At 48.6% G+C, this 27,671-nt stretch overlaps 1 protein-coding gene across 1 annotated transcript; it reads left to right on the plus strand.

Moving 5' to 3' along the window:
- Window positions 1–13,707: 13,707 nt before the first annotated feature.
- On the plus strand, window positions 13,708–27,580 carry IQCA1L (IQ motif containing with AAA domain 1 like). Its single transcript, XM_036356225.1, has 19 exons — window positions 13,708–13,718; window positions 14,361–14,688; window positions 15,556–15,679; window positions 16,005–16,180; window positions 18,319–18,390; window positions 19,779–19,975; window positions 20,426–20,510; window positions 20,959–21,069; window positions 21,222–21,297; window positions 21,988–22,094; window positions 22,856–22,939; window positions 23,053–23,099; window positions 23,871–23,953; window positions 24,131–24,238; window positions 24,816–25,015; window positions 25,429–25,515; window positions 25,759–25,936; window positions 26,231–26,472; window positions 27,213–27,580. The coding sequence occupies exons 1-19, from the start codon at window positions 13,708–13,710 to the stop codon at window positions 27,315–27,317; spliced, it is 2,421 nt and encodes an 806-aa protein (XP_036212118.1). The 3' UTR covers window positions 27,318–27,580.
- The last annotated feature ends 91 nt before the right edge of the window (window positions 27,581–27,671 follow it).

A 27,671-nucleotide genomic window follows, 5' to 3' on the forward strand; every position in this document is an offset into this window, starting at 1 on the left:
AGTTGGTCTTTTCTCATATTCTCGAGGGTCTCACTAGATTTATCGAGGGTCTCACTAAATTTATCGGCAGTTTCTAGAAAATTCTTGAAAAACCTTATAAGTGTGGTTTTGACCTCTATATCCAGTAGTTTGCTTTCCTCCATTTCTGTCATTTGTGACCTGTTTCTTTGTCTCTGCATTTTTTATGCTTCCCTGTGTTGATAGAGTGGCTTTCTGAGCTAGGTGTCCTATAGGGCCCAGTGGCTCAGCCTCCCCAATTACCTGAGGTGGACACTCTTGATGCACCCCTTTGTGGGCTGTGTGCACAGTCTTGTTGTAGTTAAGCCTTTATTGTAGTTGGTATCACTGGGAGGAATTGACCTCCAGGCCAATTGGCTGTGAGAATCAGCTGTGTCTATGGTGGTTCTCTTCTGTGCTGGAGACATCCTTATGGGGCAAGACTTGCTTCAAGGGGCTTTGGTGCTCACTGAGTCTGCCCCTTGAGTGTGTCCCTTATGGATCTGAGGAGTTGTAATCTGGATGGTCCCACTCTGACCACTAGGTACACTGGCACTTGGATCTCTAAGGAGGTGTTAATTTAGGCTCTGCCTGAGCCTACCCAGCAGGAGCTACGGAGCAATCTGCAGATTCCTCTTCTTTGTTTGGGGTTTGGAGGTGCAAATATGAGGCCCAGCTGTGAAGCAATGCAAGCTGCTGTGGGACCTTGGGCCTTCTTTTGGATGTTCTGGGTTTCTCTGACCCAGCTGCAGTTTGTTAGGTAATTTTAGATTGCAAAGGGCCAGACCATTCATATGCAAAAGCCTCTGAGCACTGCTTGGGTGGGGCGAGGTCTCAGGGAATCAACAGGGCAGAGCAAACAGCTATGGCTGATCTTCAGCCCTGCCCTAAGAGGTCCCGGGTCTCAGTGTCCTGCAGTAATCGCTGCAAGCACCTCTGAGAGAAAGCCGCCCTCGAGCTCTGCCCACTGCCATACAGTCCAGTTTCTCCCCATATGAGTCTGGGTCCCCAGAGACTAGCCCTGAACTGGAGTGCAGAGTAGTCAGGACCTTGTGTCTCCCTCCCGATTGAAAATTACAACTGTGTCCTCAGTTGCCAGCCCTTTCTGCGTGAGCCTCCGTACCTCTGCACTTGACTTCCGCACCTCCTCTGAGTCTCAGTGTGCTTTTCTCTTTCCTTCTAGTTGTAGAATTTCCACTCAGCCAGCCTTCCTGTGGCTCTGGATGATGTTTGTTTTGTCTTTTAGTTGTATTTTTGAAGTGGTTGTGCAAGGCAGCAATTTCAGGTGTTTACCTATGCCGCCATCTTGGTTTCTCCAAGAAAAACTATTTTAAATATGATAATGTTACATATTAACACAATTATTCAAGAAAAATGATCTTACATATAATATTACATGCCATAAACACTAATATTTCAAGAATAAAAGGATTTTAAGTATAATAATATTGCCAAAACTGTACTAACATAGTTTGATATCACAAAAGTTGTAGGAAATATTAAAAATCTGCAAATAATAGGATGCTTCTATTATATTCTAGAATATTTTCCCCTCTGGCTCTATTTTTGTTCATCAGTTTATGTTGTTCATTATATTCCACAAATGAGTGAGATTATATGATATTTATCTTTCTCTGACTAGCTTCTTTCACTTAGCATGATGCTTTTAAATTCTATTTTGTCGTATATGAGTATTGCTACTCCAGCTTTTTTTTTCTTTTCCGTTTGCCTGGAAAAAATTTTTCCATCCCTTCACTTTCATCCTGTGTGTGTCTTTTATTTTGAGGTGGGTCTCTTATAGACAGCATGTAGTTGGGTCATGTTTTTGTATCCATTCAGCTACCCTACACCTTTTGATTGGAGCATTTAATCCAATTACATTTAGGGTTATTATTGAGAGGTACCTATTTATAGCCATTTTAATTCTGTATGGCTAGGTTTCTCTCTCCGTTTCTTCTTCTCAGCAATCCCTTATAGTAGTCCCTTTAGCATTTCTTATTTATTTATTTATATATTTTTTAAATTGTTTTATTGCTTAAAGTATTACAAAGGGTATTACATATGTCTCCTTTTTCCCCCCGCCCTTGACAATCCCCTGGCCTCCCCTACCCCCCAGTATCTTATGTCCATTGGTTATGCTTATGTGCATGCATACAAGTCCTTCTTTTGATCTCTTACCCCTCCTCCTGCCCCCCCCCCTTCCTCCCCGGCCTTCCCGCTATAGTTTAACAGTCTGTTCAAGGCAGCTCTGCCTCTGTACCTATTTTTGTTCATAAGTTTATAATGGTCTTTATTATCCATGAATGAGTGAGATCATGTGGTATTTTTCTTTCATTGACTGGCTTATTTCACTTAGCATAATGCTCTCCAGTTCCATCCTTGCCGTTGCAAATGGTAAGAGTTCCTTCTTTTTTACAGCAGCATAGTATTCCATCGTGTAGATGTACCACAGTTTTCTAATCCATTCATCTACTGATGGGCACTTAGGCTGTTTCCAGATCTTAGCTATGGTGAATTGTGCTGCTATGAACATAGAGGTGCATATATCCTTTCTAATTGGTGTTTCTGGTTTCTTGGGATATATTCCTAGAAGTGGGATCACAGGGTCAAATGGGAATTCCATTTTTAGTTTTTTGAGGAAACTCCATACTGTCTTCCATAGTGGCTGCACCAGTCTGCATTCCCACCAGCAGTGCACGAGTGTTCCTTTTTCTCCACATCCTCTCCAGCACTTGTCATTTGTGGATTTGTTGATGATAGCCATTCTGACAGGTGTGAGATGGTACCTCATTGTTGTTTTGATTTGCATCTCTCGGATGATTAGTGACTTTGAGCATGTTTTCATATGTCTCTTGGCTTTCTGAATGTCCTCTTTTGAAAGGTGTCTATTTAGGTCCTTTGCCCATTTTTAGATTGGATTGTTTATCTTCCTTTTGTTAAGTTGTATGAGTTCCCTATAAATTTTGGAGATTAGGCCCTTAACAGATATAACATTGGCAAATATGTTCTCCCATACAGTGGGCTTTCTTGTTTTCTTGATGGTTTCCTTTGCTGTGCAGAAGCTTTTTTATTTTGATGTAGTCCCATTTGTTCATTTTCTCTTTAGTTTCAAGTGCCCCACGAGCTGTATCAGTGAAGAAATTGCTTCGGCATATGTCTGAGATTTTGTTGCCTTTGGATTCTTCTAGTATTTTTATGGTTTCCCGTAATACATTTAAGTCCTTTATCCATTTTGAGTTTATTTTTGTGTATGGTGTAAGTTGGTGGTCTAGTTTCATTTTCTTGCATGTATCTGTCTAATTTTCCCAACACCATTTATTGAAGAGACTATCTTGACTCCATTGTATGTTCTTGCCTCCTTTGTCAAATATTAATTGAGCATATTGGTTCGGGCCGATTTCTGGGCTCTCTATTCTATTCCATTGATCTATATGCCTGTTCTTGTGCCAGTACCAGGCAGTTTTGAGAACAGTGGCTTTGTAATACAGCTTGATATCTGGTATTGAGATCCCACCTACTTTGTTTTTTCTCAGTATCATTGCAGCTATTCGGGGTCTTTTTTTATTCCAGATGAATTTTTGGAGAGTTCGTTCTAGATCTGTGAAATATCCCATTGGTATTTTAATGGGAAGTGCGTTGAATTTATAGATTGCTTTGGGTAGTATGGACATTTTAAGGATGTTGATTCTACCAATCCAAGAACATGGTATGTTCTTCCATCTGTTTATGTCTTCTTCTATCTCTTTTTTCAATGTCATGTAGTTTTCTGAGTAGAGGTCTTTTACCTCTTTAGTTAAGTTTATTCCTAGGTAACTTAATTTTTTTGGTGCGATGGTAAATGGGATTGTTTTTTTAGTCTCTTTTTCTGTAAGTTCACTATTGGTGTATAGAAATGCCTTAGATTTCTGTGGTTAATTTTGTATCCTGCTACATTGCCAAATTCATGTATTAAGTCTAGTAGTTTTTTGATGGAGTCTCTAGGGTTTTGTATGTATAATATCATGTCATCTGCAAATAAGGACAGTTTTACTTCTTCTTTTCCAATTTGGATGCCTTTTATTTCTTCTTCTTGTCTAATTGCAATGGCTAGTACTTCCAGTACTATGTTGAACAGGAGTAGTGAGAGTGGGAATCCCTGTCTTGTTCCTGTTCTTAGGGGAAATGGTGTTAGTTTTTGTCCATTGAGGATGATGTTGGCTGTGGGTTTGTCATATATGGCTTTTATTACATTGAGGTATGATCCTTCTATTCCCACCTTGTTGAGAGTTTTTATCAAAAACGGGTGTTGAATTTTGTCAAATGCTTTTTCTGCATCAATTGATATGACCATGTGGTTTTTTTCTTTCAATTTGTTTATGTGATGTATCACGTTTATTGATTTGCGGATATTGTACCATCCTTGCATCCCTGGGATAAATCCTACTTGGTCATGGTGTATGATCTTTCTGATGTACTGCTGGATCCGATTTGCTAAGATTTTGTTGAGGATTTTGGCATTTATGTTCATGAGGGATATTGGCCTGTAATTCTCTTTCGTTGTGTTGTCTTTCCCTGGTTTTGGTATTAATTAGGGTGATGCTGGCTTCATAGAATGAGCTTGGAAGTGTTCCTTCCTCTTGTATTTTTTGTAGTAGTCTGAGGAGGATAGGTTTTATTTCTTCCTTGAATGTTTGGTAAAACTCACCTGTGAAGCTGTCTGGTCCTGGGCTTTTGTTTGCTGGAAGCTTTTGATGACTGCTTCAATTTCTTCCATAGTTATTGGCCTATTGAGATTTTTAGATTCTTCCTGATTGAGTTTTGGAATGTTGTATTTTTCTAGGAATTTGTCCATTTCCTCCAGGTTGTCTAGTTTGTTGGAGTAGAGTTGTCCAGAGTATTTTTTAATAATCATTTTTATTTCTGTGGGGTCTGTTGTTATTTCGCCTCTATCATTTCTGATTTTGTTTATTTGGGTTCTCTCTCTTTGCTTCTTGGTGAGCCTGGCTAGAGGTTCATCAATCTTATGTATCCTTTCAAAGAACCAGCTCTTGGTTTCATTGATTTTCTGTATTGTTTTTTTGGTCTCTGTGTCATTTATTTCTGCTCTAATCTTCATTATCTCCTTCCTTCTGCTCACTCTGGGGTTTTCTTTTTGCTCTCTTTCTAATTCTTTGAGCTGTAGATTTAGATGATTTCTACCATTTTTTCTTGTTTTTTGAGATAGGCCTTGTAGAGCTGTAAACTTCCCTCTCAGGACTGCTTTCATTGTGTCCCATAGGTTTTGGATTGTTGTGTTTTCATTGTCATTACTTTCCAGGATGTTTTTAATTTCTTCTTTGATCTATGGTAACCCAATCAATATTTAATAACATGCTATTCAGCTTCCAAGTGTTTGAGTATTTGGGGTTGTTTTTATTGTAGTTTATTTCTAATATTATGCCATCGTGGTCTGAAAAGATGGTTGGTATGATTTCAATCTTCTTGAATTTGGGGAGACTTTGTTTATGACCCAATATGTGGTCTGTTTTTGAATATGTCCCATGAGCAGTTGAGAAGAATGTATATTCCGTGGCTTTGGGGTGAAATGTTCTGAAGATGTCAATTAAGTCCATCTGATCTAGTGAGTCATTTAGGATTGCTATTTCTTTGCTGATTGTCTAGAGGATTTATCCAGTGATGTCAGTGGTGTATGAAAGTCCCCTACTATGATTGTATTGTTGTCGATCTCTCCTTTGATATCTTCCAGGAGTTTTTTTATGTGTTTGGGTGCTCCTGCATTGGGTGCATATATGTTTATCAGGGTTATATCTTCTTGTTGTATTGATCCCTTAATATTATGAAGTGTCCTTCCTTATCTCTTGTTATGTCCTTCACTTTGAGGTCTATTTTGTCCGATATAAGTATTGCTACCTCAGCTTTTTTTTTCATTTCCATTTGCCTGAAAGATATTTTTCCATCCCTTCACTTTCAGTCTGTGTGAGTCCCTTCTTCTGAGGTGGGTCTCTTGTAGACAGCAAATATATGGGTCATGTTTTTTTATCCACTCAGCCACTCAATGTCTTTTGGTTAGAGCATTTAGTCCATTTACGTTTAAAGTTATTATTGAAAGGTACTTGTTTGTAGCCATTTCTATTTTTTGTGCCTGTTTTCTTTCTTAGCTTTTTTTTTTTTTCCTGCTTTTTACACCAGTCCCTTTAACATTTCTTGCATTGCTGGCCTGGTGGTGATAAACTCCCTTAGCCTTTTGTTTTCCTGTGGAGCTTCTTATTTCCCCTTCAATTTTGAATGATAGCCTTGCTGGATAGAGTATTCTTGGATTCAGTCCTTTGCTTTGCATCACTTTGTAAATTTCCATCCATTCTTTTCTGGCCTGATGTGTTTCTGTTGAGAAATCATTTGATAATCTAATGGGAGATCCCTTGTATGTAACTTTCCATCTCTCTCTTGCAGCCTGTAAGATTCTCTCTTTGTCCTGAACATTTGCCATGGTAATTATGATGTGTCTTGGTGTGGGTTTTTTTGGGTTCACCTTGTTTGGGACTGTCTGTGCTTGTGTCACTTTTTTTTTCCCCACCTCAGGGAAGTTTTCTGATATTATTTCTTCAAATAGGTTTTCTTACCCTTGTTCCTCTTTCTGTTGTTCTGGCACCCCTATTATTCGTATGTTGTTTTGTTTCATGTTGTCCCAAAGCTCCCTTAGGCTCTCCTCCTGTCTTTTAATTTTTTTCTCCAATTGCAGTTCAGTTTGGGTGTGTTTTGCTTCCTTGGCTTCTAATTCACTAATTCGGTCCGCCGCTTCTCCTAGTCTACTGTTGAAACTTTCAATGGTGTTTTTTATTGCAGCTATATCACTCTTCATTTCTTCTTGGTTCTTACCTAAGTTATTGATTTTTTTCATCCATTTCTTTTTGATTCTTACATAAGTTGTTGACTTTTTTCATCTGTTTCTTCTTGCTTCTTATATAAGTTGTTGATTTTTTTTCCCCTCCATCCGGTTTATGCACTCTAGGACCCTTAATCTGAATTCTTTTTCTGTCATGTTGCATGCCTCTGTATCACTTAGCTGCTTTTCTGGCGAGTCCTCCTTTTCTTTCCTTTGGAGGTTTCTTTGTCTACCCATGTTTGATCTCACTGACATATCTAGATGTTGAGTTGTTCAGTGGCTTCTCCCTGGGTGGCAGTGGCTCCTCGGGCTGTGGTTGCTCCTCGGGCAGTTGTGGTAGCAGCTGCTCCTCAGTTGGCAACAACTCCTCTGGTGGGTGCTGTTCACAGCTGTGGTGGCTCTTCTGGCTGGTGGGGGGAGGCTTCACACACAGCTGCTGTTCCTCAGACAGAGGGTGTGGTGCTCAGGAGGCTGCTGTTGCTTGGATCTGCTGCATTTATTTAAAGGCACAAAATACAACACAACAAGGCACAACGTACCAGGCACTGAACACAAATGTATTCACGATATTAATAACCCCAAATAAAGGTGACCACCCAAGCAAAGAGAATTCAGGGATAAGGAAGAAAGAAGAGAAAAAGAGAAAAGAGAAAAAAGAAACAAGAAAAGGAGTGCAAAAATGAAATTGGGAAAAGGGAGGGGGAAAAAAGTAAGAGAGAAAAGAGAGAATGAAGTAGAAGAGGGGAAGAGACTATTTATATGAGGAGAAAATTCTGATAGAACCGCCACTAATCCCAACAAATTCCAGCAACAGATCCTTGGAGATGAATGCAAACTACAAACAACCAATAATATCAAGCAAGGCAAGGGAAAACAGAAGCACAAAAGTAACTGGGGGGGGGGGCAGGGGGAAGAAAATAAAACCAGCAGAAAAATAAAAAGAAAAAGAAAAACAACTTCACAAACAATCCTAAAAAACAAAACAAAACCCAATATACTCAACAATCAAGCAAAGAACAACAAAATAATAGAGAGAGAAAAGAAAAGAAAAAATTTGGATAGTGAAGAAAGATAAGGGAGAGGTGTATAAGGATTTAGAGCAGGGGATTGGAAATAGGATATATAAGTAGGGTGAAATTTTGACGGGGGATAAAAAGAAGGAATAGGGAAAATCTAAAGCAGGAATAGGGTAAGAGAAACAGGACAACAAAAGGGGAAAAGTGAGGGAGAGGGTTTTAGCATAAAGGTAAAATTGAGGTAGAGAAAAATGATGCTAAAGGAACAATGAAAATAGAATGTAGAACACTAATCCCAAAATAAAATAAAGAGAAAATAAAATGACACTTTAAAAAATGTTAAAATGGTAGCAGTAATAATACTAGTTTTAAAAAAATGTAATTAAAAGTGTAAAATCAGGTGATGAAAAAAGAAAAAAAAATTGGTTTCTTAATTAAAAGGTGAAAAAAGAATAAAATAAATAAATAAAAATGTGAAGTAGTGAAGGTCCTTCAGTTCTTCTACTCTTCAGTCTGGCACGCCTTAGTCCTGCCAGGTATTCAGGAGAGTGTTGAATTTCCCTGCGATACACTGTTCCTCCATGTTGTAAACCAAAGTCCTGATTTTAAAGCAGGTCGTATTTGTTTCCCAGACTGCCTTAATTTGTGTTTACATAAGAGTCAGTTTGTGGCTCAGCCTCTGAGTGGCAGTGTTTCTGGATTGACCTCTGAGGCTATAAGTCCTCTCTATCCAGCAGTTGGGTTTATTTTCCCTATCGCACTTAAAACTGGTTTGGGAGAGTCGACTGTCCTAGAACCTGTTCTTTAGTCGTTACTCCCACTGTTTCCCAGGTTCCACAAAAAGAACCTTCCCCTTCAGTCTCTGCGAGTGACCCTGACTGGGCAATCCCATGTACTGGGTTTAATAATCAACCACAAAGATTTAATGGGAAGAGAGAGAACAAGGGCCTGAGAAGTTGCGCAAATTCACAACCCTCCACCTTTCAGCTCTGTGCGCAGTCCCTTCCGTGCACCCTCTCTTCCCCAGTGCTAAGCAGCCAGCAGACTGGCAAAATCCAAGGCTGCTTTTTTTGCACCCAGTCCAGCTATGGGCTTATTTTTAGCATTCCCTTCTGCCAGCAGCCCTGCGGGAGCCCTTCCACACTCGCGGATCACACTGGCCTCAATGGCCACGAACTTTGTGAGGCTCAGATTTTCCCCACGCACACACGCGTTCCTCTCTCCAACCTGAATTGCAAACCACACCTTTAGGGGAAGTCTGATCCTTCCGTGGGGAGAAGCAGGGTTCCTCTAAGTTCATGTAGTAGCGTTGCTTGGGTTCCGTTGTTTCCGGGTTAGTAGCCAATCTCTGAATGCCTTGGATGCCAGGTCTTTGGCTTTATATGCTTCCAATAACAGCCACTCAAGATGGCACGTTCTCCGCGGCTGAGCCAGCGCTCCGGGAGAGATTTCAGCTGTTCCCTTTCTTCGGGAGTTCTCTGTCTTTCCCGGCTGCAAACTGTCTCCCAGCTGAATATCTTCTGCTTATTAGGGCTGTATGTTACCCGTTTCAGCTGCTCACCCTTATCTGCTCCTGGACAAGGCACGGGACTCATCCATCTATACCTCCGCCATTTTCTTCTCCGATTGATTTTTATTCTGAAAATCAGCCAATCAGCAATAATCTCACCCTAGTTAATGCTTCTCAGCATTTCTTGTAATGCTGGCTTGGTGGTGATGAACTCCTTTAGTTTTTGTTTTGTTGTTTTTTTTTGTCTGGGAAGCTCTTTATTTGACCTTCTATTTTGAATGATAGCCTTGCTGGATATAGTAATCTTGGTTTCAGATCCTTGCTTTCCATTACCTTGAGTACTTCATGCCATTCCCTTCTGGCTTGTAGAGTTTCTGATTAGAAATCAGGCATCAGCCTTATGGGAACTCCTTTGTAGGTAACAGTTTTCTTTTCTCTTGCTGCCTTTAAGATTCTCTCTTTGTCTTTAATTTTTGGCATTTTAATTATGATGTGTCTGGATGTAGGTCTGTTTGGGTTCTTATTTGGGGTTTTCTGTGCCTCCTGAACTTGTGTGACTTTTTCTTTTACCAGGTTAGTGAAGTTTTCTACCATTATTTCTTCAAACACCTTCTCTATGCCTTTCTCCCTTTCTGCCTCTTCTGGCACACCTATCATTCTAATATTGTTACGTTTCACATTGTCCCATAGGTCCCTTAAGCTGTCCTCCTGTTTTTTAATTGTTTTTTTCTTTTTGGTTCTCTAATTGAGTGATATTTTCAACTCTGTCTTCTAATTCACTGATTTGATCCTCAGCTTCCCCTAATCTGCTGTGTATTCCTTCCAATGTGTTCTTTATTTGTGTTATGCCATTCTTTACCTCAGACGACTCTTTTTTCATAATTACTATATCTTTTTTCATACTATTAAGCATTTTTAACATCATTACTCTGAACTCTGTTTCAGATAAATTTTTTTTAAACATATTTTTATTGATTTTTTACAGAGAGGAAGGGAGAGAGACAGAGAGTCAGAAACATCGATGAGAGAGAAACATCGATCAGCCGCCTCCTGCACATCCCCCACCGGGGATGTGCCCGCAACCCAGGTACATGCCCTTGACCGGAATCAAACCTGGGACCCTTCAGTCTGCAGGCCGACGCTCTATCCACTGAGCCAAACCGGTTTCGGCCAGATAAATTTCTTATTCTGCTTCATTTATCTCTTCTGGAGAATTTGCTAGTTCTTTCATTTGGTGGTTGTTTCTTTGGTTCCTCATTTTGGTTGTCTGTTTGGGTTTGTGACTATGTATTAGGTAGGTCCTCTACACCTCTGAATTTCTACTGCAGGACAGTGTTAAAGGCTGTTTCTGACTAATTGGATTAGGCAAAGACTCAAAGTCTCCAGAGACTGCCTCTGTCTACAGACTAATAACTTAAATTGCCTGCAGGCAACCATCCTCAGGTGTGGCGAGAGTTGTTTTTTTTTTCAACAGGGTGGGGCAGTTACTTCTGCCTGGAGGCTAATTGCTACTTTTAATCTCTTAAGTGGCCTCAGGGCAAGGTGTTTTCTACTAGGGTGTGTCAACTGTCTTCCCCCACCTCAGGCAACACAAATGTCTGTGTGGGAAAGATGTCCTCTGCTGTGTGAGGGAATGACTCAGCACAGGAAACTTGGGGTGTCTGCCTTCTGAGCGCTATCCCCCAAGTCCCCAGTCCTGGGGTCTGCTCTCACAGCTCCAGTCCACTTCGCCTTCCCTCTGCCTGAGCACAAGGTGGGTGGCTCCACAGGGAATTTTTGTGTGTTGGCCCTTTAAGAGGGTGCTCAAACTTTCAGCTGCCACTCCCTGGCAGACAGCACCCCACGGCTTTTCTTAGCTAGATGTTATGTGGGTACCCTCTTCAGCTTGGTGCTATCTAACGGGGAGCCCAGCTTCGGGATTAGATCCCAGAGTTCTCAGTGGCAGCCCCCCTACTCCCCACTCCCCAGCTGAGATATCTCTTCGGGACTTCAGTTGACATCTGTGGGTGCCTGGCCAGCCCTTTCATGCCTCCACCCCTCCTACCAGTCTCTATGCCAGCAGTTCTCAACCTTTGGGTCACAACCCCTTTGGGGGTCGAACAACCCTTTCACAGGGGTCGCCTAAGACCATTGGAAAACACATATATAATTACATATTGTTTTTGTGATTGATCACTACGCTTTAATTATGTTCAATTTGTAACAATGAAATTGGGGGTCACCACAACATGAGGAACTGTATTAAAGGGTCTCGGCATTAGGAAGGTTGAGAACCACTGCTCTATGCGGTCTCCACCTTCAGTCCTTGGTTATCAGGGTTCTCTCCTGTGAGTTTTCCGTTGATTATTCAGGAAGCCTTTCCGTATTTCAGTTGTAATTTCAGCTTGTTCCTGGGAGCATGTCCATGCAGCATCCTCCTACTCTGCCGCCATTTTTTTTTTTTTTAATTTTTACGGAGAAGAGAGAAGGACAGAGAGCTAGAAACATCAGTGAGAGAGAAACATCAATCAGCTGCCTCCTGCACACACCCCACTGGGGATGTGCCTGCACCAAGGTACATGCCCTTGATGGGAATCGAACTTGGGACCCTTGAGTCCACAGGCCGACGCTCTATCCACTGAGCCAAACCAGTCAGGGCTCTGCCGCCATTTTTAATCTCCCCTGTGTTACTCCTTCAGACTATGTTTTATGATGCCATTTCCAGCAAACTGCCATTTTTGTCCTATGCTGGATATAGGGGTCTACATAGATGTATTCTTTTTAATATATATATATATATATATATATATATATATATATATATATATATATATTATTGATTTCAGAGAGGAAGAGAGGAGAGAGATAGAAACATCAATGATGAGAATCATTGATTAGCTGCCTCCTGCATGCTCCTTACTGGGGATGGAGCCCACAACCCGGGCATGTGCCCTGACTGGGAATCAAACTGTGACATTCAACCACTGAGCCACACCGGCCAGGCTAGATATATTCTTTAAGATACAAAACAGAAGGCCTGAACCAGCTTGCAAACAGCCTGCTGGGATCTGTAAGATGTTTTCATTCTCCCCTAACATTTTCTTCCCCTTCATTTCAGAACAAATTGGTGGGAAGGATTTTGAGACTAACTTTTCTTCCCCAATTTTATTTCAAAAAATCTCAAACTCAGGCACCCACAAAAAGTTGCAAGAGAATACAATGGCCATTTGTGTGTCCCTCACTCAAGTCCACCACTTAACATCTGACCCCATGTATCTCTCCTCTCTTATTCAGCCTTTGCTCCAGCTTGTGAGCATGTGACCCATAAATGCTGTCCCAAGCTCAGAGAGGTGGAGTGGAGGGAGTCAGTGACTAAGTCCAAAATCCGCTCTGTTCTCTTTGTGACTGGCTAGACCCAGCCCATCGCCTTCCACTCCATGTGCTGAGAAGGCTCTCTGTGACAGTGGCTGCCTGCACACACATTTTCTCATATGAAGAGACTCACATGGAGGTGCCCTGAGGTGAGAACTAATTATCCACGCTTGGGTTTCACAGCTAGAAGCTGGCGGGCACAGATCTGACCCCTGAGCCTCAGCTTTTCCCGGCTCCTACCTTGCTACTCCAGGTGCCATTCAGAGACTGGCCATGTCTGCGCTTGTCAGGAATACAGACTCTCAGGCCTACCTCAAACTGTGGAATTGGAACCTGCATTTTGACAAGATCCTCAAGTACTAATGCCTGAGAACTCATCTCTCTGCTCCTCCCTTCTCCCCCTTCCTTTGCCCTGTGCCTTATGTATGTATTTAATTTTAAGTCCCTACTTAATATGGAGCCTAAAAGACAACCACCAGCTGACCAGAGTCAGGAGGTAATGCTTTGTCTTTTCTAAAGAATGGTCTCCTGAACCCCCGGGACAGTCGCACAGCGGAGTGAACGAGCTGGATCTGCATTAAGGGGTACAGGGCTCCCCCAGCTGGAGTAATGCCTTCAGGACTAATATTCACCAGAGTCTTGAAGTTACAGGGTGATTTCAAACAGGGACCATTCTTTTATTTGATCCTCACAAGAGAAGTAGCCACAGCAGAGCCCACACTCTGCCCTAGCTTTCCAAGGCTTGCTGCAAAGGAGCCTGACTCCCCTCAGAGTGCTGCCTCCAGAATGTCCTCTGTGATGTGTCCCCAATTGTGCACCCACAGCCCCTCCCCTCCCAACCTTAGAACATGGAGACAATGGGACAGAACCCTTAAAACTGGGCTGCTCTGGGGGTGCAGTCAGAGTGGAACCACAGGGCTTCTGTGGATTCCACGACCAGCTCACCAAGGGTAGCGTGAGGAGTGAGCACCATGTCGGAGGGGTAAGTTGGGGCTGGAATGGAGCCCCCAGGGCTGGGAGAGCAAAGAGCAAGCTGCCTCCTACTCAAGGTCCCATCAGGCTGGGGCTGCTGGACAGGGAGAAGGACTGGGGGGGGAGGGGGCGGGTCATGCTGGGCCAGGGTCCCTGATTCTCACTCAGCAGCCCCAGTTGCTCCAGTCTGTGGTCAGCTTTTGCTCTTCAGATGTCTCTTGGACTATTAAATCCAGAGCCAGGGCTCTTCTCTGGGAAAAGGACCATCCTCTACACTCATCCCTCACCCCACTTCCCACCCACCATCCTAGACCACTGCAGCATCCCTGGGCTGCACCCTCACCACGGACGGACCAACTGCTGCCAACTCCAAAAGGCCTCTTCCTTATAGGGAGCCCCTAAGAGCCATGGCCATTCTCCATTCCTCTAGTGACCCCAATCTCACACTGCTAAGCCCCAGTGAGCTCACTGTGGCTGCCATCTCCTGCCCCTGAGGACCCTCACTTCACTGAGCTCACTGTGAGTAACCCTAGCGTCACACCTTGTGGAACCTGAGTTCACACTCCTCGAAAGGCTCAGCAGCTCCCCTGCAGCCCCCGTCCCCAAGCCCCTGATGCTCAGAACACTCCAGTGCACACTGCCTCCTCTCCAGATCTTACCAGCGCCTCTGGGACTCTTCCCACGTGACCTTGCAAGAGCTACTGGACCAAGAGCAGCCCATGCTCCAACCCGTGCCCACCCGGGAGTGGCAGTCCTTCCAGTACAGGCTCTCATCGCTCTACCTGTACTACCTGGGGCTGCTGCGCGGGTTCGACATTCTCTATGACCAGATGGTGCAGCCGCAGAAGCGGCGGCTGCTGCGGCGCCTGCTGGACAGCGTGGCGGGCCGCGTGCTGGAGCTCAAGGATGAGATGGTGCGGGTAGACATGTGCGAGTGGCACTGCCTGGACCACGTGCTGCGGGACCTCGGGCTCACCCCGGTGCGAGGACAGCGTGGTGCCACACCCACACCAGTGGAGGGTGGGGGTGGGGGTGGGGCTGGTCTTAACCTTCAGACACCTCTGGGGCCTCTGCAAGGAAGGGAGGGAGGTCAAGCAGGTGGATCAAGGATCGGGGAGAAGGCCTTCAGAAACTGGAGTGGGGGTGGAGGTGCATGCAAGTGGCTGGGGGGGGTGTAGCTAGAGAGTCAGGCTGGAGGTCTCGCGTGGATGGGAAGATTCATGTCCCAGGAGGGATCAGTGAAGAGTCCTCCAGATGCTTGCTCCTCAAAGTGTAGTCCATGGACCAGCAGCGTCTGTACCACTAGCAGCTCGTTAGAAATGCAGACTCTGGAGGCCTCACCCCAAGCCTACTCATCTGTACTTGCATTTTAACAAGATCCTCAGGTGATCTGGATGTACCAGCAGGTTCCAGAGCATGAAGCTCCAAGGCCATGGTTCACTGCTCCCATCCAGGGCAGCCTCGGCTTCCTGACCTGCTGCATCAGGCTCAGCTGTTGGTTTGAAAAAAACAGATTCTCCAGGCCGTGCAATTCTGAGTGGTGGTCTGGGGAGGGCCTGGGAGTCTGCATTTTAAAGGCTTCCCAGTTGATTCCGGTGCACAGTCAGGTTTGGAACCACTGCCCATTAGCTACCATGATCCTCCAGAATTCAACTCTGGTCACAGGGTCCAGGCAGGGGAGAAAGTGATGACTGTGAGTGGATTTTCCAGTTGCCCATAAATTCCCAACTCCAGGGATCTAGCATGGAGGAAAACAGGATCTCTGTGAGTAGCTGGAAATAGTAATGGACTGGCCAAATGGCCTACCTTCTGATTCCTGACCTTCCGTCCCCCCTATTGCCCCAAAGGCTGACCTGGAGGTTCCAATCCCCAAATACTTCCTGCTGGAGCAGTCCAGCATTCTGCAGGAGCGAGAGCTGATGCTGGCAGAAATCCTATCCAGAATGGAGCCAGTGGCCTTCCAGGAGGCAAGTCCAGGGGACTCTCTCCCCTACTCCTCCCATAGCCCTGCTCCGGGATTAGGGATGCCCCCCTTCAGGACCCAGGGAGGCCCTGCCCTGCCCTACTCCCACCTGAGAGTGCTCTTCGGATAATCCCTAGTGTCCTTCAAGGCTGCTCCTGTGTCCTTGTAACCTTCCAACACCAACAGAGAGGATCAGGACTTGGGCACCTAGATGTCCTGGGGGGCCCATGCCCCCAGCATGTCCTTCAGTGTCTAATTCCCCGACTGCCCGCCTGGATACGAGCCCTCCCTCATCTTCTGCTCCTTTGCTCTAATCTGGCCAGGTCGAACCAGTAATGAGCCGGACTGAGGCCATAATCCTGCTGCAAACGGCCGAGCGGGCCAGACAAGGCAGACTCCGAGCCACCTTCATTCGAGAGATTCGAAGAGAGGAGGAGCGGGATCGGAAGATGAGGGAGAGCGGGTGGCACAAGTTAAATCCGAACCAAGCAGCTATCACCATTCAGAAGGTAACCCCCCAGTGTCCAGGAAGAAAGGCAAGGTAGTCACCTCTTCCAGGAAGCCTCCCTAGCTTAGCAATTGATGATAGAGGTGCAGGTGCTTGGGTTCTGTGGCCACATAACTAGACTCTAAACTAGGGACCTTGATAATTAATAATCATGCATCTTATTTGTTTATTTATTCTACATCTTATCCCCAAAAAGAACTTGAAGTAGGATACCATAAAAGTCCTAGAAACAGATGATTCATTAAAATTAGGGGAGAATGATCCATAATAAGGTAGCAGGACAGAGTAGGTAATCATTTTAGAAATTCTTAAGACTGTTAAAAATGTCACTAAAATATACCCTGACCCTCCTGGCAGCTGAGGCAAAAGGAAATATAATGAAGAGAACTGATGTGATCCAGGCGTCCTCAAGGTCTGTGCCACCTGGAGTCACCCTCAGTTTTAACATGGAAATAACACAATCACACCCCATCCTGCTCACCGCAGAGCATCCGGCTGTGTCCCCAGGTTTCCCCATCCTTCTCACTGTTCTGGTGGCCATTCTACACCTCCCAGCTCCTGCTGTGCCCCCAGTGTGTGGGCCTGGCCTCTATCATTGGCCACCACAAGGCTGGGCAATAGTGGTTACCAGCTTGATGATCCTGGAGGGGCCCTGGGAAAATTTCAGTGCAGAAAAGGGCCATTTTGCTCCTGCAGCTGTCACCTGGTCACAGGAAGTCACTTGCCACCTTTTCTTTCCAAAGCGGGCCCAGAATGGCTGGCGTGGGCTAGGTTTTCCTCTCCTTCTCCCTCAAGTCCCAATGCCTCCAAACCTCCTGTCTGCTGGCCCAAGAGAGGAAACTTAGAGCCACTTTCTACCAAAACCCAAAAGTAAACCAACCTACTGACAAACATCACCCCTGAGGACAGAGAGCCTCTCCAAGTGGGCAGATTTTGATTATTTAAAAAAAAAAATCAAATTTTTATTCACTTCAGAGAAGGGAGAGAAAGAGAGAGATAGAAACATCAATGATGAAAGAGAATCATTTATCGGCTGCCTCCTGCACGTCCCATACTGGAGATTGAGCCTGCAGCCTGGGCATGTGCCCTGATTGGGAATAGAACTGTGACCTCCTGGTTCATAGGTTGACGTTCAACCACTGACCCTCCCCCCGCAACCCCCGGCTGGGATAGATTTTGATTATTGATCAGTAGGCAGAGTGTTCCAACCAGAGCCCCTGCATCTGGTGACCGACCCAGTGTCCAGCTACCCCATGGAGGAGGAGGTCCTCACCTTCAGGGTCAATAAAGCAGCATTTTGAGAGGGGGGTTGACCCCAAAGACAGAGCCCCACTTCCCCCCAAGACCAAAGCAAGTCATTTTGTCCCTGTTGCCAGACATCAAGGGTGTGGGAATTCTACATCCCAGTCTTCAAGTTCTCAAGTACAAATACTAATCAAAAGCCATTATCGTGGGCTTTTCCACTGCTAGTCCCAGGAGCCCAGACAGGCGCCGGCCCCGCCTCCCTCTGCCCAGTGCACCTCCTTCTACCCTCTGGCACTGGGTTGTCCGCAGGTCTGAGAGGGGCTGGTGGCCTGGGAGAACATTGGGCGAGGAGACAGGAAACCTGGCCCCAGTCTCAGCTCTGCATTGACAGGCTCCGGGCCTGGGAGAGATCTTGTCCTGTCTCCAGCCTCAGTTTCCTTATGTCAGAAATGCAGGAATTGTTTAGGGGAGCTCCATAGTCCCTACGGAACTGATGTTTGTGTGCCTGGGTGAAATAATCGAGTATTTATTCCAAATGCTATGGGAATTCTGAGACATGAGTGTGGTCAGTGCTTTTTGAAGATGGCAGTACTTGAACTCTGATCTGTGCCTCAAAAGTTACAGCAGATGAGGAGGGACTGCCGGGGAGGCCCTGAGGAAGCAATGCCTAGGTGCTGGACAGCTTGGGTGCATCCCTGCCCCACCCTGTTTCACACTGTCCCTGCTCAGGTGGCAATTGTCCATGAGCTGCACCTCCCCAGGTGCCTCCCCAGCTCCTCCCCCACCTCCCACCCAAACCTTCGCCATCCAGACCTCCAGGGCAGCTGCTAAGCCCAAGAGCCACATCCTAGAAGAAGTGCAGTGTGCGGAGTGTCTGGGCCTGTGTTCCCCCAGGTGTGGAAAGGCTACCTACAGAGGAAACACACTCAGTATGACCGGCAAACAGAGATGGAATTCATTGGCATGGTGAGTCCTCTGGGCACAGGCAGGGGCACAGGGCTGCCAGTGTATGGGATGTCCTTCTGTGTCCCAGCCCCAGAGCACAGCCCTGACAACCATCACTGCCCACACCACCCACCACTCAGGACTGTGGTGGGCACGATGAAGGGGAGAAGGTCAATGCCAGGGGGCCCGAGGGTCCTTCAGGACTTGGCTGAGAAAGGACAGGAAAGCCACAGCCAACACATCCCTTCCCACCCTCCCTGAACTAGAGCCCTTAGAAGAATCTCAAATATGGGTGTGGGATGAGGGATAGTAGCACCAAGTATCCTGGACCCCGTGTCTGTGCCCCTGGCTGGAGGAGGGGCTGCATGTGTGGGCCCAGCAGAAAGAGGTCACAGGGGCCCAGTTGGGATGGGGCACACCCCCTCACACAGTGTTTTTTTGGGGGCTATGGGCTCCCCACTTGCTCTGGGCCCCAGAATTGCTTCTCCTCTGCATGCAGGGAGCAGGGCTAAGTGTGAACAACATGAGGCAAGCGTGAGAGTGCACATGGGGGAGTGTGGGTGGTAAGAGGGGAGTGTGGGTGGTAAGTGGGGCCTGTGCACATTGGTAAGAGTGTGCACAGGCCTCACTCTCTGAATCTGTCTGTCCTCTGCTCTCTGATGCTTCCTTCATCTAGCTGGTCTCCGCTGACTTAGGGTGACAGGGGCAAGAGACATGATCCCTGGCAGGGGCTTTGCAGTGGGCAGAGCCCATGGAGGCTGGCTGATATGGGGGCGGGGCAGAGAGATTAGAGACAGAGCTGGGATGGCTACTTTAAGAGGCTTGGGGACTTCAGGAGAGAGGGGCCAGGGTCTGCTTCATGGGAGTGGAGGTCAGAGACTTGGGGGGCTGACGATCTGGACCCCCAGGAGGCCCGAGGTGAGGCTTTGGTGGGGAGGGGCAGGGGGCTTTGGCACAGCGGGGGGGGGGGAGGAATGAGCCTGCTGCCCGGCCCATCAGCAGTGTGAGCTCAGCGTTTTCAGTAATTGTCTCTGCGCACAGTGATATTTAAAATACATTTGGGAACCAATGAGGCGGGAAAGTGGCTGCAAGTGAGGCTGCCAAGGCGGGCGCTGGGCGGGGGTGCAGGCGGGGGTGGGGGGGGCACTGAGGCTCACAGGGGAGGGTGTGCTGGGGGATCGGGCAGGGGGGCCTGCCCGGATGCATCTAGCAAACTCATTATCAGAGTAATTTACACAGAGGAGTTTCAGCACCAAACAATTTCTCCTGATGCAGGCATGCCCGATGTTCCGTGTGGGTGTGCATGCGAGGCACGTGCAGGGAATGCGTGGGGGCAGGTGTGCGAGCCTAAGGCCGGGTCCTCCCCACTCCCACTCCTGAGTCCCTTGGCCCCCTCCTCATGTCCCCAGATCCCCTTGCCTGACGCAGTGGAGCACGCGTCCGTAGCCAACCTCAGGAAGGATGTCAGGAGGTCCCGCCAGATAGAGAAAGAGGAGGAGTTCCAGATGGCCATTTCGAAGACCCACGATGCCCTCAGAGAGACCGAGGGGCCCGATATCAAGGAGAAAATGAAGGAGCAAATCCGACAGTGGTTTATCGAGTGCCAGTCAGTGTCCCCAGCCTCGGCTGACTCAACCCCTTTCCCTCCTCACCCATGTCCCCACACCTGTCTTGTCCTCTGCTCTAGCCTGGGCTCTCTTCTCCATTCACCCTGTCCCACCAGCACTCTGCTAATGCATTGGCTTAAACGTGGGACCATCTCCACTACAGGACTCTCTCCACCATGACTTGCTATTTCCCCGAATAGAAGAGAAAATGCCAGAATAAGATGGGGAAAGCATCCAGGAATGTCCCCTGAGTGATCTGTCCTTTCTATTCTGTAACTATTCCTTCCCTCTGTCCCTCATCCTCTCTGGCCCTTTATCCTTCCCCATCCTTCTCTCTATGCATCTATTCATCCATAGACCCACCCTCTACCCACCCTTCCACCTGCCCATCCATTCGTCCATATGTCCACCCACTTGTCCATCTCTCTGACCACCTTATGTTCACTTAGTGCCCTTACTGGCCGATTCCCTAATTATCCAGACGAGTCTTTAGGTGGATCCAACCAGATCTTCTCAGACAAGACTCCAGAACAGGTACCCTGGAGGTGGGGCAGATTTTCTGTGGCCGATGGAGTCTGAGGTTACAGAGAGTACTGAGTGTAAACTGAGGGTGGCAGTGGGGTGCCGGGCGAGGTCAGTCTCAATGGAGGCAGAGGTGGCTAGAGGAAATATATGTAGTTAGGAAGACTGCTTGGGGGGATGGGGTACCTGCATCTGAGAAGGCATCCTTGTCCAGGGAGAGGAAATGTCTGGTGAGACTATTGTAGCTCTAGTAATCCACAGGCCAGGAGAGAGCAACTGCTCTGGTCAGAACACTTCATCACCTGATGCCCCTCTTCCTGGATCCCAGATACGTCTCAGGGCCCCACCAGTTCCCCTAGGCCTTGGGACCCTGAGCCCACCCCAGCCACAGGCCTGGGTTCTCTTGCTCCTATAAAATGCCCTTGGTCTTCTCTGAAGCATCGTTTATCCTTGGTCACAGGTGAAAATGGAACTGGAGAATCCGGTCCAGGAGAGCACTAAAAAAGAAGACAAAAATAAAGAAAAAGAAAAGGAGAAGAAGAAAGCAAAGGAAGACAAGACCAAGAAGGGTGTAAGGCAGCTCCCGAACGTGTGAAATAATAGGGCGGGGGAACAAAGTCTGAGGGGATTTCTGGTCAAAAAGCTGGTCTGGTGAGCATTATTAGGATCAGAGTTTGTGAAGGGTGAAGGCGGGGTCAAGGTCACATGGTGTTTCTATTCTAGGAAGCAGATGCAATGCTGAAAGCATTGCCATCCAAATTTATCCCCCTGATCAATGCCGGACACGAGGAGTATAAAAGTAAGGGGAGAGAAGGCTGGAAGCTGCCCAGGACATGTGGGACCTTAGAGTGACTCTTGGTCCTGGGGAAAGTGGACATGTGCCACGTGGGTCATCAGGTGGCAGGATGGGCGTGGGGGCCAAGGGGCTAACACCAAAGGGAGAGGGTGTGAGGTCATTATGGGTTTGGGCCTGAATCCTGCAGTCATAGGCCTTGGGATCAGGCCTCTGTCTATGACAGTGATGGCGAACCTATGACACACGTGTCAGAGGTGACATGCGAACTCATTCTTTTGGCTGATTTTTCTTTGTTAAATGGCATTTAAATACATAAAATAAATATCAAAAATATAAATCTTTATTTTACTATGGTTGCAAATATCAAAAAATTTCTATATGTGACACGGCACCAGAGTTAAGTTAGGGTTTTTCAAAATGCTGACAAGCCGAGCTCAAAAGGTTCACCATCACTGGTCTATGATGTGGTAGAAGCAGTGCCAGGTAGCTGGGTGAGGACAGGGGGCCAGCCTGGGTCAGGTTCTTGGCTCATGTGTGCATGTGTGTGAGAGACAGAGAGACAGAGCGAGAGAGAAGTAGACCAGCCTGGAACAGGTTCCTGGCCCATGTGAGCACGTGTGTGAGTGTGTGTGATTGTGTATGTGAGTACACCTGGGACTCTGCCCTCCACTCCGCCCATCTCCCCATGCTCAGATGTGTGGAAGAACCGGCCTGATCACCTATACCCTGATCAGAGTTTTGACCCCAAGGCCCTCCGGGCGGAGAAGAGGAAGGAACTGGAGCAGGAGATCCGGAAACAGGTGGCCATTCTGGCTCCGGGCCTCTTTGCAGGCCCCCTCTTCCCACCACAGCCTTCAGCTGCTTCGGGCTCTGTCCCTCTGTCTTCCCTCTGCTCATACCCACAGCTTGCTCATCCTTTATAGCTTCCTCTAGCCACTGCCTTCCCTGTATAGGCCATTTCAGTCCATCCTGGTCCCACTGTCCTCTGCCTCTCCGGGTCCCTCTCGCTTCCCTGCAGCCCAGAGGTGAGGGAATGGGGGGCTCTGTGCTGGGGTCACACCCACCATCATCTTCACCAACGCTTAAAGAGCTCTTACGATGTGTCTTTGGGAGTGTTAGATCACATGATCACAATGGCGCCTGAGGTAAGCACCATGACTTTCCTGATGCTACTTATAAAAACACTGAGGCTGAGCGGTCATACAACTCCTCACGTTCACACAGAGCCTACAGGGTGGGTCTAGGGCTGCAGCTGAAAGCTGACCCACTCCATCCCCGGGCTTCTCTCCACATTGATAGCCAGTTGAGAGCAGGGTTCATGCGTGAGCAGAATATGGATTAGGATTGAGGGTGGACAGGTGCAGGGATAGGGACAAATGCCAAGGCCAAGGGTTCTGAAAGAAGACATGGGAAGGTTATTGGCCACTGCTACCTTCACTGTGCTTGTCTGGCTCTGCTCTGAGGCTGCTGTCTTCCTCTCCACCCCTGCCTCCATCCCTACCTCTCCTGCCTGTCCTCCCCGCCCCTGGTCGCCCCTCCACACACTCTTCTGTCTCTGCAGGTGGATGAGCTGATGCGTCAAGAGCTGAAGAACCTGCGCCTGGCTGTGGACCGGGAGGAGGAGAGACCCTTCAAGGCTCCAAAGGCAAGATGAGAGGCCTGGCTGGGACAGGAGAGGGAGAGCACAACAGGGGAGGCAAGGAACACAGGACAATTTCCTATGTGCTTGTTTCTATCCAGAAAAAAAATGTGAAAAAGAAAGCTGGGAAGAAGAAGAAGAAGGAAAAAGATCTGACCCCGAACAGGTAGCAGACCCTCCATAGATCCAACTGCTGGCCCTGGTTCTATTGCTGTGTGACCTCGGGAAAGTCATTTAACCTCTCTGACTCCCTATTAACCAAGCACTTCTCCTGCCAAACCCAAAAGATAGCTGTGAGGATCAAACAGAAGCATAAGAAAGTGATTTGAAATGATGATATAGAATAAGATATGGGGTGCCCTCTTAGCGCAGCAGGCAGCGCGTCAGTCTCATAGAATAAGATATGAGTGGCGTATTGTTATCAACGTTCCCTCTAGCCTTGGCCTTCATCAGCTCTGTCCCTACAAAGCCATCTCCCCATGGACTTCCCACTCTGGGGCCTTGAAGTCAGCTGTCCCTTTCTACTCACTTCTCTCTTGAAGTGAGTCATGAGCACAATGACATTAGCTGCTTTGATGATCACCCCTCCCAGACCATGTTCACCTTAAATGTGGTTTCTAGGAAGAGAGGTCGACTGGGTTCTGTTGGTGGAACTTTGGGCCATGAGCAGACTGGTGGAGGGAGAGTTACAGGATGCTGGTCCTTCTTACACACCCCAACCCACAGAGCACTGCTGTGTATGGGCAGGCTGCCTTCTGGGCCTGCGGGTTGGTGCCCCACCTTCTGACACTGGCTGCCCAAACCCTGATGTTGACCACAGGAGGTGGGGCAGAAGGGCCTCTTAGCCTCTCTCCTCATGCCTGTGACAACACCTCACTCATCTCTTTCTCCATGTCCCTTCCTTCTCGGGGGGAGGCCCTGTGCCATCCTCTGCCAGGTCCCTGGCCTCTCTGTTTGAAGAGCTTGTTGTCTTTGGCCTTCTAAAGAAGTGCAAGGCAGTGTTATTGAAGGACTTCGTTGGTGAGACCCCTTCCCCGCACCTGCTCCCAGGCTAAGGAATGGTGCCCAAGGCTCCCAGGCCATGGCCTTCCTGGTGGCCAACTACCACCCTCTGAAGTGAACCTTCTCCTCCAGTGGCTTTCTCTCTTGGCCCTGCCCAAGTAGATGCCACTCACCAGGTGGCCACCTGTCCCCCAGGTGACTACCTCTATCTTGGATCCACTCTGAGTCTGGCCCACAAGTTGCCCATGCCTTCCCTGTTTGACGTTCGACAGAACATGGCCTTGTACGGGGTCCTTCGGCTTGGTGAGAGGCCCTAGTGGAGGGAAGCCTTGGGGAGGGAAGGAGGGTGGTTGAGGCAGGCATGTCCAGTCACAGCCTCCAATGCCCCGGGCCGGGGACCTACAGTGGGTTCCTCCAGCCTGGGCCACCCCAGAAGTCATGTGGGCTCTTGACCTGCTGAGGAGACCACACTTCTAGCCTCTTACTCAATTCCAAGTGGCATCCCATAGTCTGCCCCATTTCTAGAAGATTGGTGTCTTTCTAAAGAGGTTGATATCCCATACCTTTTAGTTGGACCCCTTCTTAATGCAGGGGTGGAAACAGATGGCATGGGAAACAGAAAGGACATTGGATGGGGCAGGGGGCTCCCTCCTGACACCCACCTGTCGTCATTGTGATTCCTGAGCCATTGGGGGGCTTGTAAGCTGCCGCTTCTGGTATGTTTGCCTGGGAGACTGCTCAGGCCATGGGAGGAGGCAGTGCAGCCAAGATGTGAACCTCATCCCACTCAGCCCCCGGCCTTGGACCTCGCCTCACACCATGCCCCATCAGGGTCCCTGACGGCCCACTGTCTGTCTCTGGCTTCTGTTTTCTCTCTCAGGCTCCCCTGATATACACTCCATGGCTCCCCTCATCCGCTCCATCCTCCTGGTGGGCCCCTCCGGTGTGGGGAAGAAGATGCTGGTCAATGCCGTGTGCACAGAAACTGGTGCCAACCTGTTCGACCTGTCACCTGCCAACCTGCAGGGCAAATACCCTGGCAAGGCCGGGGTGCAGATGCTAGTGCACATTGTCTTTAAGGTTCGGCATTTCTAGTTCTCAGGCTGTGACAACAGAAGAGGGTGGGCTCTGTGCTCAGGAGGCTACCCATCTGCCTAGTTGGTGTGAGTTCGGGAGCTGGTGAGGTCTCACCAAGCACTGATGGGAGATTGTGGACACCTGAAGCCCCATAATGGGGGAGGTGGGGCGAAGTGGGGAGGAGAGATGAGGCGTAGGATGTAGCCACCTCCAATCTCCAGGGAGGGCAAGGACTCTGCTCACACTGAAGGGTGATGGATGTGCAATGAGCTGGCAGGCAGGGTCGACAGTATGTGGGAAGTGGAACCTGGCCACCATTGCCCTAGGCCAGCCCTGACCCTGGGATGGGCTGGATGGGGAGGTGAGCCTTGCCCAGGAATGGCTATTGTCAGGTTTCTATTCTCTGACCTGTCCAGGTGGCTCGACTCCTACAGCCCTCAGTGATCTGGATTGGAAATGCCGAGAAGAATTTCTATAAGAAGGTCCCAAAAGAGGAAAAGGAGGTAAGGCAGCACGGGCAGGCAGCTGGAGCCCCTGGGAAGCCACTCCAAGTGACACCCATGGCGTGACCTTGGACAAGTCCCCTGTCCTCCTCCTACCTTATTTCCTTCTCCTTAAAGCAGGACTGACAGCTGCTCCGGTCTGCCTCTCAGGGTCCCTGTGCGTGTGGACAGGTGCCCTGAGTACTTGGGAGCCCATATAATGAGTCACCGTGTCCCGACCCCCACCCTTTCTCCCCCGAGCAGATGGACCCAAAGCGAATAAAGAAGGACCTCACCAAGGCCCTGCGCCTGCTGAATCCCGGAGACCGCGTCATGCTGATAGGGACCACTAACCAACCGCAGCTCGCCGAGATGAAGGGGCTGCGCCGGACCTACGAACGGATTCTCTTCATGCCGCGGCCTGATTATGCTTCTCGCTATGGTGAGGCCTGGGAATGTGGGAACAGGCCAGAGAAGGGGTTCCTGCCAAAGCTCCCCACTCTTATTCCCATCCCCCACTATTGCTCTGAGCAGCACCTTCACAGCCAAGTGCTCTGGAAGGGCCAGCTGCGATACAAGCAGCCCAGTGGCCTGGGTCCTGGCCCGGTTCTGTGGACAAGGGCCGGCTGCTTAAGTCCTGCCGTCTCATTTTCCTGTGTTGAGTGGGGATGATCCCCACCGTCCTGGGAGGAGAGGCTCACTGCCTCTCGCCCCGTTTCCTCCCCCACGCCCGCAGTGCTCTGGAAGCACATGCTGCACATGGAGAGAATCCAGGTGACCCAGACCCACCTGGACATCAGTGCCCTGGCCAGGGTGTCCGATGGCTACACACCTGGTCACATTCTCCAAGCCATCCGACTGGTGCTCACGGAGCGGCGGCTCCTCCAATTGTCCAGGCGGCCCCTGCTGGCCTCAGAGTTCCTATCTCATCTGGCGAAGCTGGAGCCAGTGTACAGGGAGGAGGAGGCATCCCTAAAGGTGAGGCTTGGTGGGTAGGGGGGCAGCCAGGGGGGAGGATTGTGGGCTAGCACCAAAGCGAGGCCGCCCTCTAAACCCCAGGCGTGCAGCACGCCTCGGGCTCCTCTCTCTGCTGCCCCATGGAGTTCAGCCTGTGAGGGAACTAGAAGTCACAGGGAAGGACTTGTGGGCAGGCCTGGCTCACCTGGTTTCCTCGAGAGTGGGAGCCTGAAAGTGCCACCTGTGTCTTAGGATCCCTTCGTCATTTCTGGCACCAGCTGCCCCTTACTTCCCTACGTCTGAGTCGGTGGCACCCCCCAGGGTGGTGAGGTGGCTATGGGAGCACAGGAGAGAGGGCCACAGGGTCTGACACTATGGCCTGAAGCATCTGGTGGAACTAAAAGAAACCACGGCTCTAGCAGGATGCCGGGCAGAGGGATGGGGGGCTCTGGGGGAGGAGAAAAAGCTACTGCAGACACAGCTCTGGAAACACATGCTGCACACCCAGAGAGTCCAGGTGGGTCACCTGGACATCAGTGTCCTGGCCAAGGTGTCCGATGGCTACACACCTGGTCACATTCTCCAAGCCATCCGATCGGTGCTCCCCGAGTGGCAGAGGGATGAGGTCAGGAGGCAGGACCGAGGGCCGGGTGCAATGCACTTACCCTCACCCTCCTCCTCCTCCTCCTCCTCCTCCTCCTCCTCCTCCTCCTCCTCCTCCTCCTCCTCCTCTTCCTCCTTCTCCCCCTCCTCTGACCCAGGACTGGTACTTCAAGACCCCACTGGGCATGAAGAAGATAGAATTTAACAAGGACCTGGAGGCTGAGGAGGCCAGGCTGGCAAAGGAGAAGAAAAAACGGAAGTGACTGCTGAGGAGTGCCCGAGAGGGGCGGTGGGACTGGGGCAAAGGGCCTGGGGGCAGAGGCATAAACTCCCAGATGGCTTGGGGACCAGCTCTCTTTGTCCATCTCCGTGCTTCCACCCCTTGTTCTGTGTCCCTGGCTCCACCTCATACCCCACCCTGTCGAGTTTCTCTGATCCCAGATCTCTGTCCTCTGACCTCACCCTGTCATTTTTGTGTCCTGGCTCCCCACTCCCTTTCTTCCTCGAGGTATGTAGGGGAGGAAAATGGGAAGAGAAGGAGAGAGAGAGAGAGAGAGAGAGAGAGAGAGAGAGAGAGAGAGAGAGAGAGAGAGAGAAAGAGAGAAGGCAGATCTCGG

This window comes from Myotis myotis, unplaced genomic scaffold (assembly GCF_014108235.1).
Source record: "Myotis myotis isolate mMyoMyo1 unplaced genomic scaffold, mMyoMyo1.p scaffold_m19_p_25, whole genome shotgun sequence".
In the NCBI taxonomy this organism is placed as follows: Eukaryota; Metazoa; Chordata; class Mammalia; order Chiroptera; family Vespertilionidae; genus Myotis; species Myotis myotis.

Coding starts and splice junctions, on each gene's coding strand:
- IQCA1L (XM_036356225.1), top strand. Junction 15,680..16,004: donor AGTGGCCTTCCAGGAGGCAA/GTCCAGGGGACT, acceptor AGGTCGAACCAG/TAATGAGCCGGACTGAGGCC. Junction 18,391..19,778: donor AGATGGAATTCATTGGCATG/GTGAGTCCTCTG, acceptor TCATGTCCCCAG/ATCCCCTTGCCTGACGCAGT.